The 18,387-nt window shown below is 37.0% G+C and overlaps 1 protein-coding gene across 1 annotated transcript; it reads left to right on the top strand.

Moving 5' to 3' along the window:
- Positions 1-1,093: 1,093 nt before the first annotated feature.
- On the top strand, positions 1,094-16,212 carry LOC121386858 (GPI ethanolamine phosphate transferase 3-like). The gene is made up of 7 exons (XM_041517884.1): positions 1,094-1,946; positions 3,343-3,496; positions 4,012-4,164; positions 5,887-7,239; positions 8,682-8,895; positions 12,973-13,364; positions 14,020-16,212. The coding sequence occupies exons 1-7, from the start codon at positions 1,180-1,182 to the stop codon at positions 14,206-14,208; spliced, it is 3,222 nt and encodes a 1,073-aa protein (XP_041373818.1). The 5' UTR covers positions 1,094-1,179; the 3' UTR covers positions 14,209-16,212.
- The last annotated feature ends 2,175 nt before the right edge of the window (positions 16,213-18,387 follow it).

The raw sequence follows: 18,387 nt of genomic DNA, 5'->3' as shown, positions 1-18,387 counted from the left end.
TTGTGCTGTAATGTATTTAAAAAAAAAAAAATATTCTAAATGTGACCAAGATGATCCCCACTTATAGCAGCAGCGATTTTTAAATTTTATTTATCCTGCAACCACCGTTTCTATTTACATAATATGATGACGGACAAAGCAAAGTCATATCCTGCTACTAGCAGGATATGACTTTTGACGTCATTCATGTGACGTTGCACACATTGCCTACATTACAAAATCGCTCGTTTGACCTCTAGATCATCATATAACATAAATAATAGGCTAGATTTTTCCCTTAATTTTTATAATAATAACTAGTTAATGGCGTCGAATATCTGCTTTATCCTGTTCAGGCCGAATGGAAAAAGCAGATATCTGACGTCATTAACTAGTTATTCTCTATGTTACATGTATCATAGAAGATAATACACGAACGTTAGCCGGGCTTATGTTAGCGTCACACGAGGATGTTTAACTTACAATCATGTTTGACTTACAATCATGTTTGACTTACAATCATGTTTAACTTACAATCATGTTTGACTTACAATCATGCTGGGGGCAGGACGTACCCAATGGTAAGGCGCTCGCTTGATGCGCGATCGGTTTGGGATTGAACCCCGTCGGTGGTTCCATCCGGCTATTTCTCTTTCTAGTGCACCACGACTGGTATACCAAAGGCCGTGGTAAGTTGTCCTGTCTGTGGGATGGTGCATATAAAACATCCCTCGCTACTAATGAAAAAATGTAGGCTAGCGGGTTTCCTCTCTAACACTACATGTCAAAATTACCAAATGTTTGACATATTCAATAGCCGACAATTAATAAATCAATGTACTCTAGTGGTGTTGTTAAACAAAACAAACTTTTTACAATCGTGTTGCACCTGTTGGCCGACCCCAAAACCGCATACACATATATGTTAACGGTAAATAAATATTAGTTAAACCGACCCACCACTACTGGGCGCCGCCACCTCTCCTCTTAGCAGTGATATATAACTTGTTATTTAGTAAACTGTTTTTTCAGATTGTTGCTCCTAAAATATTAGCCAATCAAAAGCAAACACTTTTTCACTTCTGAAAATCAAGATGTCTGCCTCCTTGGAAGAAACACGTCTGTAAACAAATCACAGTATTTTGTTTACATACGTTGACTGGCACGTGTACATACACATATTTTGCAATCTTAAGTGAAATGGATACACACGGGTTACGACTTCTGTCTCTAATTTGTTTGCTAGTTACTATTTATTTCACAGGAACACTAATTTTTACAAAAGGCTTTCTCTTAATGCGAGCGACTGTGAATCAGAGTAGTTCATGCAATGTTGATTTCGCAGTACAAGCCGATGACCACGGTGAAGGCGGCTGCTGGATGCATATGCGCTATAAGAAGGCAGTCATAATTTTAATTGATGCACTTAAATACGATTTCCTTAATTATAACACAAGCTTACGCAATGAATTGGAGCTGCCAGCATTTAAAAATAAATTCCCGATGGTTCATCAGCTCTTAAACAGACATCCTAACAATGCCAGACTGTACAAGTTTATTGCTGATCCTCCAACAACTACACTGCAACGATTAAAAGGACTTACAACCGGTAGTCTGCCCACGTTTGTTGACCTAGTTTCCAACTTTGGAAGTTCGGAAATAGTTGAAGACAATATTATTAACCAGTTAGTGAAGCATGACAAGAAGGTAAATTTTATTGGAGATGAAACATGGATGGATCTTTTCCCAAGACAATTTTCTAAATCGTTTCCAATTCCATCTTTCAATGTCAAAGATATACATGTATGTGATAATACAGTAATAAAACATCTCATGCCGCAGTTGAAAAAACAGAACTGGGATGTGCTCATTGCCCACCTTCTTGGTGTCGATCACTGTGGACATAGATTTGGACCAAATCATCCAGCCATGGCACACAAACTTACACAGATGGATGATTTAATAAGGTATACATACATGTAGATGTATCTAGTTGTCGGGGAATATTTTGTTCAGTATCGCATTGCGATTCACTATGCAAGTTTTAGAGATCGCGACACAATTTTAAACCATTAAACAGTAGTTACTGATCAATTTTCACAAGTTTAGAAAATATTGCAGGCGTAAAATTTTACCACCCTCCTTACTTGACGTTGTGTCTCCAAAATCAGATTTCGTCTCTGATAAGAAAAATGCAGTGGCACCCTAACTGACAATGCTTGCCAAATCCACTGGCCCTTGGTCCCTGATAGTGAATGTTTATGTATTTAACATGTACATACATGTAACTCATAGATTCTGTGAGGGCTATAGTCACCTAGTGTCTTTCTCAAATATTTGATGAACACTGTACCTACATAAAGTTTATCACTGTGTCCTTCCCAGAGAATTGTAAATTTGCGTAATCCATTTATGGGTAACCCCAAAACAAATTCAGGTAACCTGACATTTCATTTTTGTCTAACCCGTCATGACCATCTAAATGATGACTTAAACTTAATGAGTGAATGAAAAATGGGTTTACTCAAAAGTAAACTTGTGTGAACAAATCGTCAAATGAAGCCACCTACATTGTACATTAAAAGTTAAAGTTTGTTTTGTTCAACAACACTACAATCTTGAGCACATTGATGTATTGATCATCGGCTATTGGATGTCAAACATTTGGTAATTTTGACATGTAGTTTTAGAGGGAAAACCTGGTACATTTTTCAGTTACTAGTAAGGGATCTTTTGTATGCACCAATCTGCAGATAGGATAGCACATACCACAGCCTTTGATATACCAGTCATGGTGCACTGGCTGGAACAAGAAATAGCCCAATGGGCCCACTGAAAGGGATCGATCCTAAATCAACTGCACATCTGGCGAGCACTTTACCACTGGGCTATGTTCCGCCCCACATTATACGTGTACATGAGCTTAGAACTGTAGATATTAACACAACCAAAATGACACTGGATGGTCAGATACACTTGTATATGAATATTCTAAAAAAGTATTGATGTACATGTGATTACGTACAATGTATATTATGTGTATTTATATATAATTTTATATATATATAACTAAATAATTGTAAGACAGTTGCCTCAAGGCTGGATGCCTATCTGGGGACAAAAATTAAATTGATTAAATATTTAAAAAATCGTAAACATTTTAAACAAGAAGGGCTGTATTTACAAAGCCTGTTTATATTTTACACGCATGTATTTAAAATGCTTAAACACCTGCATTTAATAAAAATAGCTTTCATAAATTTGGCCCAAAGTTTTTAGTTTTAACGAGAAGTATCGTGCCATATGTTTAGTGAACTATGCACCTTTAATGTTATCTGTTATTGTGTTTTTGTTTTAATCTAGAAATGTGACCCGCTATTTGAAGGACGACACAATCCTGTTTGTTTTTGGCGATCACGGAATGACAAACACAGGGGACCATGGAGGTGACAGTGATGATGAACTGGAAGCCGGACTGTTTGTTTACAGCACTGTACAGATGACATCATCTGCCTTGGTAATTACATTTTATTGCCCATATGAAACATTCATTTAGACTAACAGTCCCGGCTGCAGATGACATCGTCTGTGCTGGTAACATTGTATTCACTATTTGTTTACAGCCCAGTACAAATGACATCGTCTGTGCTGGTAACATTGTATTCACTATTTGTTTACAGCCCAGTACAAATGACATCGTCTGTGCTGGTAACACTGTGTTCACTATTTGTTTACAGCCCAGTACAAATGACATCATTTTTGTACAGCACCAAATCTTACTTTATGTTGCATTTCCATATTCAGTGTGTTCATTAGAAGGTACAAGGCAGCAAGTTTCCATGGCTACAATAGCTTTTATTGCTGCCAACTTTTCATGATTACATTTATATACTTTTCTGCACTTGGTAAAAACATCTGCTTTTATCAAACAGCCTCCTACTTTTAAAGGCAGTGAACTCCCTGATGTACAAATGTAATTCTATCATAATTGTTCATATTTGATTACTCGCTACTAATTGTTCTACTTTTCAGGGTCCTGACAAGACTGTGGCCCAGACCGATATTGTCCCGACTGTAGCTCTACTTTTGGGTATACCTATTCCATTCTCCAGCCTGGGCATGGTTATCACAGATCTGTTTAATCACTGCCCGTGGTGGAAAACCAGCAACAGTGAAATAAAACAGGTAAGAACAAGAATCCTATACATTATACATTGTCATAGTAAATGGAGGATTTATCATATTTATATACTTAAAAGTGATTTATCATATTTATATACTTAAAAGTGTTTTATCATATTTATATACTTAAAAGTGTTTTTTCACAATATGGAAAATATTAACCAAATCTATGTTTATTGGTAAAGAAGGAAATGTTTTATTTAACGACACACTCAACACATTTTATTTACGGTTATATAGTTGAAGACCACACATATATTGAGAGAGGAAACCCGCTGTCGCCACTTCATGGGCTACTCTTTTCAGTTAGCAACAAGGGATCTTTTATATGCACCATCCCACAACCTTTGATATACCAGTCGTGGTGCACTGGCTGGAATGAGAAGTAGCCCAATGGACCCACCGATGGGGATCGATCTCTCACCGACCACGCATCGAGTGAGCACCGTACCACTGGGCTACATCCCGCCCATGTTAATTTGTTGAGGCACCAAATGATGAACTCATTTACTAGAATCATGAGTACATTTGCTTGGTAACTACCATGCAAAAAAATCAATATGGCTTGACCGCAATCATTTTGAATTATCCATCTTTAAGCCAGCACCACCTCATACATATTTCTGTTTTATAAGTGGCAGCATATGCACAGTTGTTATCATTTAATAATAAAAAAAATAACAAGGAACTTGAAAGGGAATTTTAGTATTTTATATTAATGCTTTTTACTACCTCATGAATTAAATGTATTTTACACACAGGGCTACAGCTAGCTCTGGCACTCACCAAATTCGCCAAATGCGAATTTTAAAAACAATTGGCAAATTTTATTTTAATTTTGTGAAATAATTTCATGCAATTATTGCTGTTTTGTTAGAAAATAACTGGGTTTTTACAATTTTTAAAGTTTAATTGAAAGATACTTTATTGCTTTTTAAAGAACAAATGGGATTAGGCACAAGTTACACAACTTACTAGGCCTTCTCCAAAATACATACATATTACGACAGTAATATATTTTATATTATTGAAAATATTATTGAAAAAAGAAAGAATAAAGGAAAAAAAAAAAAAGAGACACAATAAAGTTTTGTATGTGTTCGATAATTAGACAGCAGGTTTGATAAAAGAAAACACAAAACACAACAAGAACAAGGCATCGCAATGATTATGTAATGGCTACACAAATAATAATAATATCATTGGCAATAAAATAAATAAATAGTAATAATTTTAAAGATCCATACTTTATTTACTACTTAAGGGAATTGTTTTGTTTCATTTATATACTTATGTACATGAAAAAATATTTCTTTATTTTCTTCTTCACTTAGAATATTTTTACCATTTAAAACTAGTTGTAAATCTATTGGCTGAAATCTTTACAATGAATTCCAGAGAGTGCATCTTTGCCTTTCATATAAAATGCATTCACAGAAAAAGTTTAATTAATAATTTGGCGAAATATTCTGCTCAACCAGAGCTAGCCCAGACACATACAAGGCTGAATAAATATTGTTGATTTTAAAGCTATTTCAGGTCCATCATACGATTATACATTTTTTCCTGTAAATTTTGATTTTCGTGTCCTCCAGATAAGGCTGAATTTATAAATGTGGATTTATAAACAAGTTCAGGTCTACTACACAAAGTTTTTAGTGGCGCTGTGATTTAAACAAACTCTGTAAGGCTGAATAAATGTTGTTGATTTCAAAACAATTTCAGGTCTACCACACAATTAAAGCACTTCGACTGAATGCATATCAGATGAGTCAGTATCTTACGAGCTACTCCAAAATTGCATCAGACTTGCCACTAGACCGGTTTCATCAGCAGGAAGAACTGCTTAGAAATTCCGAAAATGAACTTCAGCGATTACTGACAGCTATGGTGACAGAAGGGGAGACAACTGGCATGCTGGGGAGACTGAAAACACTTCAGTCAAATTACATGAAGTATATCGCCGATGTCCGTGAAGTGTGTCGATCAATCTGGGCCAAGTTCGACATTTCTTTGATGGTCATTGGAATCATAACACTGGCTGTGGGGTTGCTAGGCAACATATACTTTTTTGTTACAAAAAATATCAGCGACGAGAAAATACTAGTCAGGACTTTAGTTGTGGTGGTGGTTTCTGTTCTTTATCTTCTTTACGCAATTATTCAGATGATAACGGAATTCCTCCATCCATTGGTGCTCATTCAGTTTGGATCTGTTGTTGTTTTAGTGCTGTGCGTGTTGGTGAAATTGTCATTGTCATCGAAAGAAGAAACTCAGTCTGACAGGAAAACATGTGCATCCATGTTAGATCTGTTCGCGAGTTTGATCTGCGTTATTTATTTTTGTAGTTTCTTTTCAAACAGTTTCGTCGTCTATGAAGACAGGGTGTTGCTGTTTCTGACCCAGACCATGGTCTGGCTTTACTGTCTAAAAGCCGTCCGTACGAACTTAAGCAGCGTGTCGCTGGCGGTGCAAAGTCATCCGGATGTAACCTACAGACAGAAGAAAACACGAGTCACGTTTGATATTGGTGAAGTCATTACGAACCCAGCGGTGGTGTGCTTAATGACCACAGCGGCCTGTAGTCTGTGCCTTAAATTAATGACAAACTTCCGAATGTGCCGTGAAGAGCAGGTGAACTGTACTTCTACAATATTTGCCGATCCTCTGGCTAACCTCATTGGCGAGAGAAAATCCTTGAGAAACTTCCGTTACTTTTTTAGTGTTTCTTGTGTTGCACTTTTCACTTACCTCACACGCAAGTGGATGCAGCATTATGGCAATTTAAATTCCACCACTTTCTCCATGATCTGTTATAAATACGGATATCCGTTCTGTGCAGTTTGTTGTGCTTTATTCTGGGCGCTGCAAGGACTCCCGCAGGTGGTATTCGATTCCCTCCCATCCTGGCAGCACATGGTCCTTCCTTGGCTGGTGTATGGAACTCTTCTCATCTCAGTTGTCTCCCTTGTGGCCGGACCCTTGTGTGTGCTGCAGCTGGCAACATCTAAAGCCAGTGCGGCTTTCTATGGAACCAGTCTACCCCAGCTCATTCCACAAGTTTACAACCAGCTAAAGGTAATTTTATTCTTCTAAATGTATATATGTATTAGTTAAATACACTTGAAATTTAATTTGTGGAAATAATGATAGAATTCCACAAACAGCAATTTGTAAATAGGTAAAATTACTTTTTGGTTTCAGTCAAGTGTTTTGCTTATATCCATTTAAATTAAGTATGCTGTCCTGAGAACACACCTCAGCTATTTGAGCTGGTTGTCCAGGTCAGTGGGTTAATGATTGGTTGTTATTGTCCAGGGTGCTGTTTAAATGCAAAATGGGTTTTGTTTAGCATCATCCTAAGCAGTGTAGGCCATAATACATGCACAAAAGTGTAGCAGCTACAGAACTTTATAACTGATAAAATTCATTATGATTTTAGTTTTTTTTGTTGAGTTTTTAAGATTGAATTTTTAACTACATGATTGACATGATTGATTGATAGATTGATTTATATTTACTTATTGATTTATCTTATTTATTTATGTGCACTTTTCTTGTTATTTTCATTAGTAATGTTCTGAAACAGACAAGCATTCTGCCTTAGTGGCATAAAGTGTTACTAGGGCTTTTTTAGCACTATACATGTATATTTAACAATTTTATTTTTAAAAACATGATGCATGGAAATGTAAAGTTCTGTAATAGTGATCAAATTAACCCACCACAAATAACAAATGTCCATGTACACTGTACATGTACATATGTAACCATTTTAAAATTAGCACTTAATTTATTTAGAATTAAAAACTACAGGGTGTATACTGCCAAATCAAATGCCATAGATGACAGTAGTAACATAATTATTATGTCGATACCTGCAGCGTATCAATAAAAATAAACACAACAAATATAAATACTCCCACCCCTCACCCTTAAAGTGAATTAGAAACAATTGGGGGTCAAGCTACTCATTTCAGAGATAATGGTAGTGTCTATGACTACCCTAGTTCAGCACAAAATTTGAGTAGTTTTGTTTACAGGTACACCATATATATGTTTCAAGCACAATGCTACTTGATACAGTGGTACTAGATGAAATAAAACTGCATACATGTTTCAAGCACAATGCTACTTGATACAGTGGTACTAGATGAAATAAAACTGCATACATGTTTCAAGCACAATGCTACTTGATACAGTGGTACTAGATGAAATAAAACTGCATACATGTTTCAAGCACAATGCTACTTGATACAGTGGTACTAGATGAAATAAAACTGCATACATGTTTTGCTCAGATGAAACTAATTTGTTTTCCAACCAGCACACTCACATAAATCACCAAACGTCGAACTTTGACCCAGCCGGAAATTATTTGGTTTAGTACTACCTACAGTAACTACATTGTATGGTATTATATATAAATAGACATAAATTTACATGACTTGTACATTTCAGTTTCAAAAACGGACATCAGGCTGTTCTTTTGACCACTCTGAATGTTATTTTCTCTATAGATAGAGCTGCAGAATGATTCCGTGGAGGACAAACCGCCAACAGTCTACGGTCTGGGCTCGGTGTACAGTGCCAGCATTGTTCATCTGCTCACGGGCATCGGCCTCTTCCTCGTCTTGTTGCTAGGCGACCGATTCTCCCCCAGTATCTTGCTCGGCTTGATCGCCTGTTTTTTCTTCTTGGAGCTATATTCAGCAGGTTTACCACCACGTACAGGTAACACACATTGACAGTACCCTATAGGGTGGGGTGGGTTTTATTTTAGGGGGATGGAGGGTGGGAGATGTCACTTAAAATGGGAGACTTGATCAAATACCAGGAGTTTCTTCCTGCGGATTCTGGGAATGTTGACATGTCTGTATGCTAGCAATATTTTCACAAATGTAAAGTATACTTAAATGTTTACTGTGTCTCCCCCCCTCCCCCCCCCCCCATTCAAAGCATCCATAGAAATTTATCAGGGGTATTTTTTATTGACTTTTTTTAGGGGGGGGGGTGGATTAAAGAAATTATATCCTACCTTCCCAGTATACAGTTTGGATTTTTTTGAAATACTGAAAAATGTAAAATGATGTTAATTGTCAATACTCACTTATTTTTATGCAAATATAAATTTCTCTGGCTTTTAATGAGTGGTCATTTAATGCGAAAGTACATTTCTATAGCCTACGTTTAGTAACATATGTACTGATGGAAAAAAATAAGAGAACAAGGGAATGACAGCAACCTAAACTGTCATCAGTAGTGTCAGAAAGCTAATTTATGAAAAAACTTACTACAAATATACTGATTTTTTTTTTAATTGCCAATCTAAACATTGGTGGAACATACACCCATAAAAAGTAACCCCTCAATAAACTCCTAATCCATATTTAGGTCAACCAGTGTTAACAAAATTTCTCCTCTGGTGTAACGGGAGTATGTTCCCTGTGTATTTGTGTGACTACAGCCATGGATATTAGTAACATTCAACCCCATATTGCCGTTAGTGACATTCGATCCCACATTTAATCACATTCTTTGTATTTTATACAGACATAATGAATTATTTTATATAAAAGAAAGGAAATGTTTTATTTAATGATAAACTCAACATATTTTATTTACGGTTAAATGGCGTTGGACATATGGTTAAGGATCACACAGGTATTGAGAGAGGAAATCCGCTGTTGCCACTTCATGGGCTACTTTTTTCGATTAGCAGCAAGGGATCTTTTATATGCACCATCCCACAGACTTTGTATAAAATGGTATATGTTCATATATTACTTTAAGTTTGTTTAACTATTTCCTGAAATTTCATTGAAATAGTTGCCATCACATGTTGTTCAAGAAAGCACTGATCATATAACTTGTGTTTGCTTTACATAACCCCTATAAACCGGGCACCTATGGGACCAAGTAAACAGGTCAGTTATACGGGGTATCCAGTTTAGAGACGGTATGTTCTGTACTGATGTTTGAAAAGGGACTGAAAAAGGGTCTGGGGCAATTTGTATGCTGTTGTCATGACATTAGTGTCTCCGACTCTATTACAGACTCAATCTCTAATGACGTCAATCTCAAATGACGTCACACACATACAATTTGTATGGCGTTGTCATGACATTAGTATCTCCGACTCTATTACAGACTCAATCTCTAACGACGCCACACACATACAATTTGTATGGCGTTGTCATGACATTAGTGTCTCCGACTCTATTACAGACTCAGTCTCTAATGACGTCACAGACATACAATTTGTATGGCGTTGTCATGACATTAGTGTCTCCGACTCTATTACAGACTCAATCTCTAATGACGTCACACACATACAATTTGTATGACGTCATGACATTACTGTCTCCGACTCTATTACAGACTCAATCTTTAATGATGTCATACACATACAATTTGTATGACGTTGTCATGACATTACTGTCTCTGACTCTATTACAGACTCAATCTCTAATGATGTCACACACATACAATTTGTATGGCATTGTCATGACATTAGTGTCTGAGACTCTATTAGAGACTCAATCTCTAATGATGTCACACACATACAATTTGTATAGCGTTGTTATGACATTGGGGTCTCCGACTCTATTACAGACTCAATCTCTAATGATGTCACACACATACAATTTGTATGGCGTTGTCATGACATTACTCTCTCCGACTCTATTACAGACTCAATCTCTAATGACGTCCCACACATACAATTTGTATGGCGTTGTTATGACATTAGTGTCTCCGACTCTATTACAGACTCAATCTCTAATGACGTCCCACACATACAATTTGTATAGCGTTGTTATGACATTAGTGTCTCCGACTCTATTACAGACTCAATCTCTAATGACGTCACACACATACAATTTGTATGGCGTTGTTATGACGTTGGTGTCTCCGACTCTATTACAGACTCAGTCTCTAATGACGCCACACACATACAATTTGTATGGCGTTGTCATGACATTAGTGTCTCCGACTCTATTACAGACTCAATCTCTAATGACGTCACACACATACAATTTGTATGGCGTTGTCATGACATTACTGTCTCCGACTCTATTACAGACTCAATCTCTAATGATGTCACACACATACAATTTGTATGGCGTTGTCATGACATTAGTGTCTCCGACTCTATTACAGACTCAATCTCTAATGATGTCACACCCATACAATTTGTATGGCGTTGTCTTGACGTTGGTGTCTCCGACTCTATTACAGACTCAATCTCTAATGATGTCACACACATACAATTTGTATGGCGTTGTCATGACATTACTGTCTCCGACTATTATAGACTCAATCTCTAATGATGTCACACACATACAATTTGTATGGCGTTGTCATGACATTAGTGTCTCCGACTCTATTACAGACTCAATCTCTAATGATGTCACACACATACAATTTGTATGGCGTTGTCATGACATTAGTGTATCAGACTCTTATTAGAGTCTCGAGTCTGGACTCTAAACGTTTTATAAGCACCAGGCCTGGTTTCAAGGGATTTCTGGTTTACAGAGTTATTGGTTGCTGGCACTCTGTACTGTAAGTCTTATTAGTCCCCTACCGGTCCAACCGGAGCAGACTATAGGTTTCATGTCCATCTGTCCGTCCGTCCGTCTGTCCATCCATCCTTCAGCCAGTCTTTCCCACATATAGTTTTCTGGATGTTTTTTTTTTAGAATGCCTTGAGATATTGAGCTGAACTGTTGGGTATAGCTTTATCATGTACTGCTACAGATCAAGTTTGACTTTTATAGCGATTTAACCATTTTTGATGGAGTTATGGCCCTTGAAATTAGGAGATACAAAAATTTGTTAGGTTTGGTAGGGGACATGTATTGCATTAACAGTACTCTCAGAATGCTTGCTATTTTGTAATGCCATCATAGGGATCGATTTTGGCCCACGGCACTACGGCTAGTGCCGTAGGTGCCCTTGTTACTGGACGCGGTGCCCCAATAAATTGGACCGTGTCCACGGCCATAAGTAGCCGTGGTTGCCTTCCTTGTATGCCCTAGTGCCCTTCTCATGCCTGGTACCAACTAAATTGAACTTTGCAGCATTTGTCACTTGCCGTGTATTCGTCCATAAGAACAGAAATCCAAAGAAATTATTGCCGACTCTCAGACACGCAATTTCGATGGGCGCAGCCATATTGTTATTGTTTACAAGCCACAGATCCGAGAACCACGTGGTCGCCGAGAAGTAACTGCGCAGTCGCTCTATAAAGACTGTTCTGCGCAGGGAACCTCATCTCTCACTCGCATCAGTGAAAACTTTACAGAAAGTGGCCTTGGTGCCCTACCCTTGAAAGAAATGTTGCCCTTGGTGCCCTGCCCACTGGCCTTGGTGCCCCAAACATTTCCTCAAACCCAAAGCCAAAATGGCCTTGCCCTGAAATTTTTAAAATTCTACCCCTGCCATCAGTATACTTCTAAAGGAGGAGATGGTCTTAGGATTGCAAAACATTACATGGCAGGGGTAAAAATATGGCCAGATTTTATGTTATGGACAATTTTCATGGGAGAGATGGGACTTTCTTTTCCATCACACAGCCTATACACGTACTGTTATGGTCATGGTACATGGCATTGTATTATTAAAAAGAATAGAATAGATGTTCCCCAGCATGAAAAATACATGGGCTGTTGGGTGTCAAACTATGGTAAATGCAAAATGGATGTGATGATCAACATCAAGATAAAAAATGAAGAGTTAAATTAAAACACAGTGTAAAGAACTGTGCAAAAAGTGTATTATTAAAAATATATATGTATTTTTTTTCAGATGACAGCACAGTCGAGATATCGTGGTCCACTCTAGTCACCCATGGCCTACTGATGTCTCTCATGTTCTACGGCACTGGACACCAAACCACCATACCGTCCATCAAATGGGAGAGTGCCTTCATTGGTTTCCACGGCGATGAGGTCAGCGCTTTGATAGCCGGCCCCCTGGCTATCAGCAACACGTTTGCGGGTCACATTTTCTTCACGGTCGCGTGTTCGCTGTATTTGTTTTGGCCGTATCTGGAAGGAGTTCTGTGTTTGGCGATGACGCAAAGACATAGGAGTAGCGCCCCCTGGAGAGGAGATTTCGCTGTGTACAATGACGGAATTTCCCTGAGGACGAATCTGTTCAAGCTGGTGCTGGGATTTATCTTGTTCTCGTCCATTAAGGTAACGACTGGTACATCAAAGGCTGTGGTATGTGCTATCCTGTCTATGGGATGGTGAATATAAAATATCCCTTGCTGCTAATCGAAAAGAGTAGCCCATGAAATGGTGACAGCGGGTTTCCTCCCTCAGTATCTGTGTGGTCCTTTTAAATCATATGTCCAACACTATATAACCGTAAATAAAATGTGTTGTGTGGGTCCTTAAATAAATCATTTCCTTCCTTCCATTACGGTAATTTTGGTTCGTAGTCATTCGTCAAGATAGTTAAAAGTTTGTTTTGTTTAATGACACCACTAGAGTACTGGATGCAACATGTTTTGGTAATTCCGACATATACTATAATAGTCTTAGAGGAAACCCTTCTACATTTTTCCATATCAAAGGCCTTGGTATGCGCTATCCTGTTTATAGGATGGTGCGTATAAAAGGTCCCTTGCTACTAATGAAAAAAATGTAGCGGGTTTCCTTTCTAAGACTATATGTCAAAATTACGATATGTTTGACATCCAATAGATCAGTGTGCTCTAGTGGTGTTGTTAAACAAAACAAACTTCTTCTTCTTTCCTGTTAGTGTTGGGGTGATCCCGTACTTTTTTCCATCAGTATATTTGCAAAAACTATTTCATCATTTAATGTTTAATGTTATATTTTGCAGCTGCTGGGATCAGTGGTGGCTGCCGCCATGCATCGCAGACATCTCATGGTGTGGAAGATCTTCGCCCCGAGATTCATGTTCGAGTCTATATCCAACATTGTCATCTACATTGTCTTATTTCTCGTCTATTTGTTTGTCTTGCGTGTCGACAGTGCGTTGTCCAAGTTCGTAAAAACGTCCATGACCTGATTTTGTTCAAATATTCTTGTATTTTATGTAGAGAATAACAGGCTAATTGATGTAACGGGTCTAGTTCTGGGTGAGTGGACGGATTTGCCAACTTATCAGTTAAACTTTAAACATTTTAGAAACCCAGTTACTTAAAACATATCAATTATTACAACATTTTTATTTCGCCAAATTAAAACAAATTTTGCTGATTGTTTTTAAAATTGGCAGTTGTTGAATTTGGTGAGATTTGGCGAATCCCTGTGTAAGATATCGGCTGTATCCTGTGACGGTAAGAATGGGGACTCCATGAAACTTGCTGAACTGAATTCCTCATTCATCTTGAACAGGATAAAGCTGATAACGTATATTATCATCCTGTTGTTATTTTTATCCAGATCTCCATCAAAAATAACGAAACGATCATATTCCACATTCTTTATGCACAAATGCTCAGGGTTGTGATTTTTAAAGATTTTTTGTTGCTGATTTCAGTTTTTTTTGTGTGAAATGCTTTTCAAAAAGTAGACTGAATTTGATCTGAAATGCTGAAAAATGACCTTTATTATATAGTATGGAGGTTTCAGTGTTTTAAAGATTATTTCAGCTTTTATTTTGAAATGCGTATCACATCCCTGAATTATTTTGTGTGATCAATCTACACTGTAAGCAGTATGATTCAAAACAATATTCCTAATATATCATTCATTATAAGATGTTAAATTTCTCACATCAAAAATTAATGTTTTTTTAAAACTCTTTTAATTCATAAATAATCACCACACCAAATTACCTAACATCTCGTCCAAAATTAATATTAATAACTAAACTACTGAAAATGTCTGAAGTACATGAGTACTTGGGTCACTTGACAATCAATACTTGTAACAGTTTCTGACTTGGCTTTAATCTACAGTGAAACCCCTCTAAACCGGACACCCTTGTGACCAAGACAAATGTCTGGTTTTAAGAGGGATCCGGTTTAGAGAGGTTAAGTTATGTCCTGGTTTTTAGGAAGAGACTCTGTAAGATGTCTGGTTTTGAGGGAATTCCGGTTTACAGAGGGTCTGGTTTTAAGAGGTTTCACTGTATTACTACAAACAGTAGTTGTAGGATAAATTCATCTTCATGACTATGCATTTTGTGTTCTCATTTTAAAAGGTTATCTTTATAATAATTTGTGAACTATGAGTTGTATGGTTTAAATGTACTTTACTATATGCGTTGTATTCACAATAACTAGTAAACAGTGTTACTCCTACTTTAGCTTTCACATAAGCGCTGTAAAGCATCTTCCAAAATACCTATGCTAAACACCACTTGAGCACATTGATTTGTTAATCATTGGCTATTGGATGTCAAATCTATGCTGTACATTCAAAACTTATCAGAAAACAAGGACGCTGTATATGTGACATATGTTAATGTTTTCAGTATGTTCACTATATATACAAATAAAACAAATTATGTCACTATTCAATAAAAAATCACATGGAGTATGTCATTGTTAAAGAGAGTTAACGTTTGGCCTTTTTACCCCCATTAATACAGAGTTATACAATAAAACCCCAAAACAACCCCACGCAAAGCAACCAACAACATTGAAACAGCCTTTATTAGAATTGAAAACATACGTAATGTCATCTTTTGATATTTGACTACAACTTGGCAAAAAAAGAAATATTTTGTCTCGTTTTAACTTTACTTTATTATAAGTTAACCTTTAAATGCAAGTTGCAGTATCTGAAGTCCGAACCAAATTGTTAACAACTACGATAAATTACTCTCCTACCTGTAATTACCATTACATTCCCCCCACATTTTGTACAGTTGTGAAAAAACCCATTACAGTGACACAGATTTTACATATAAGTATGTAAAGATGTCACCAGTATCAACTTCGCTCAGATCGCATAGGCCGAAATACATGCAGTTTTCTGCCGTCTGCCATGTTGCTTTTTTATGGAATACTCTTCAAGAGGGGTGAAAGCCTCCAAAGTATGTGACATAATTAATAAAAAATCAATGTTCTTTAGTGGTATCTTTAAAAAACAAAAAACAAAACAAAAAACCCAATTACGTCATCACGTTTGCTTTTATATCGTAACATGTTATGACGTTGTTAGATTAAGTCATATCCTTTCATCCCTCTTAGAGAGTATTCCATAAAAAGTCAAAATGGCAACTGGCACAAAATTACATGTTTTTTGCCCTATGCGATCTTCGCGATCTAGTATGTGGAATCTGTTCCATTGTAATGCTTTTTTGAAGATTTCTGTCTGAACAAAATGTGGCTAAAATCTAATGAAAAATAAAGGTAGGAGAGCAGTTTATCGTAGTTGTTAACATTTTGGTTCGGACTATAAATGCATCAATGTCAATTTCACAAACTGCCGTCCATGTAGACTAGTGTTTATACTAGTCACTACATTGTGCCATAATAAAACGTAATATTACTGTTATATAACCATTTATTGCATAATTATATACCATGTGGATAATGATACACATTTGTGTACATTGGGTGAAGAGGTGTTCTTTATAATCCAAATGTCTGTCGATAACCAAGACCGTGTATTGATTTGAGTCTTTATAATCCAAATGTCTGTCGATAACCAAGACCGTGTATTGATTTGAGTCTTTATAATCCAAATGTCTGTCGATAACCAAGACCGTGTATTGATTTGAGTCTTTATAATCCAAATGTCTGTCGATAACCAAGACCGTGTATTGATTTGAGTCTATATAATCCAAATGTCTGTCGATAACCAAGACCGTGTATTGATTTGAGTCTTTATAATCCAAATGTCTGTCGATAACCAAGACTGTGTATTGATTTGAGTCTTTATAATCCAAATGTCTGTCGATAACCAAGACCGTGTATTGATTTGAGTCTTTATAATCCAAATGTCTGTCGATAACCAAGACCGTGTATTGATTTGAGTCTTTATAATCCAAATGTCTGTCGATAACCAAGACCGTGTATTGATTTGAGTCTTTATAATCCAAATGTCTGTCGATAACCAAGACCGTGTATTGATTTGAGTCTTTATAATCCAAATGTCTGTCGATAACCAAGACCGTGTATTGATTTGAGTCTTTATAATCCAAATGTCTGTCGATAACCAAGACCGTGTATTGATTTGAGTCTTTATAATCCAAATGTCTGTCGATAACCAAGACCGTGTATTGATTTGAGTCTTTATAATCCAAATGTCTGTCGATAACCAAGACCGTGTATTGATTTGAGTCTTTATAATCCAAATGTCTGTCGATAACCAAGACCGTGTATTGATTTGAGTCTTTATAATCCAAATGTCTGTCGATAACCAAGACCGTGTATTGATTTGAATCTTTGCTGTGGATCAGCATAGGTGTACAGGCTCCCATTTTTGTAGGGGGGTGGGGGGGGGGGGGAAGGCAGGCTGATTTTTGCCCACCCAAATTAACGAAAAGTGCCCAGTTCTGGATTACAATGTTTATTCATATTAGCATTACTGCCAGAGAGCTATATAGGGTCTCTTGTTCTCAGCTTGACTTACAATTTAATATTGGTTAAAAATGTTCTATAAAATGATACCAGAATGACAATGGGTAATAAATATAATACCCAGCTAGCTATTTGTCAGTACAGTTTGTCTTACATTTGTTAGCTGCTGTTGTACTTCCTTTGTCAAGGATAACATCAGTTCCAGGGCTAGCTAGCTCTGACACTCGCCAATTGCAAATTTTAAAAACAAGTGACAGATGTTATTTTAATTTGGTGAAAAACAAGTAATGTAATTATTGATACATTTTGATATTTTTGAAGTTTAATGGAAGAAAGAGGAAATGTTTCAGTTAACGATGCACTCAACACATTTTTTATTTATGGTTATATGGCATCAGACATATGGTCAAGGACCACACACATATTGAGAGAGGAAACCCACTGTCGCCATTTCATGGGTTACTCTTTTCGATTAGCAGCAAGGGATCTTTTATTTGCACCATCCCACAGACTGGGTAGTACATACCACAGGGTTTGATATGCCAGTTGTGGTATGGAGTTTAATGGATAATTTGGCAAAATTTTCTACTCGCCTAGAGGCTGTTAGAGATAGCCCTAAGTTCACTTGTGCAAGATAATCAGTTTCAGGGGCTGCAGAATGGGAGGTGGGGGTGGGAGGTGGCGGAGGCTATAGCATTTACAGTGCCCAT

This window comes from Gigantopelta aegis, chromosome 2 (assembly GCF_016097555.1).
Source record: "Gigantopelta aegis isolate Gae_Host chromosome 2, Gae_host_genome, whole genome shotgun sequence".
Lineage (NCBI taxonomy): Eukaryota > Metazoa > Mollusca > Gastropoda > Neomphalida > Peltospiridae > Gigantopelta > Gigantopelta aegis.
The sequence above is the reverse complement of the archived record's forward strand: the minus strand, read 5'-3'. Positions and strand labels throughout refer to the sequence as shown.

Bases quoted from the DNA above. Each gene is read 5' to 3' on its own strand.
- LOC121386858 (XM_041517884.1), top strand. From the start codon at position 1,180: ATGGATACACACGGGTTACGACTTCTGTCTCTAATTTGTTTGCTAGTT. The intron at 7,240-8,681 runs GTAATTTTATTC...TTTTCTCTATAG, and splicing joins AAGTTTACAACCAGCTAAAG to ATAGAGCTGCAGAATGATTC. The intron at 8,896-12,972 runs GTAACACACATT...ATTTTTTTTCAG, and splicing joins AGGTTTACCACCACGTACAG to ATGACAGCACAGTCGAGATA.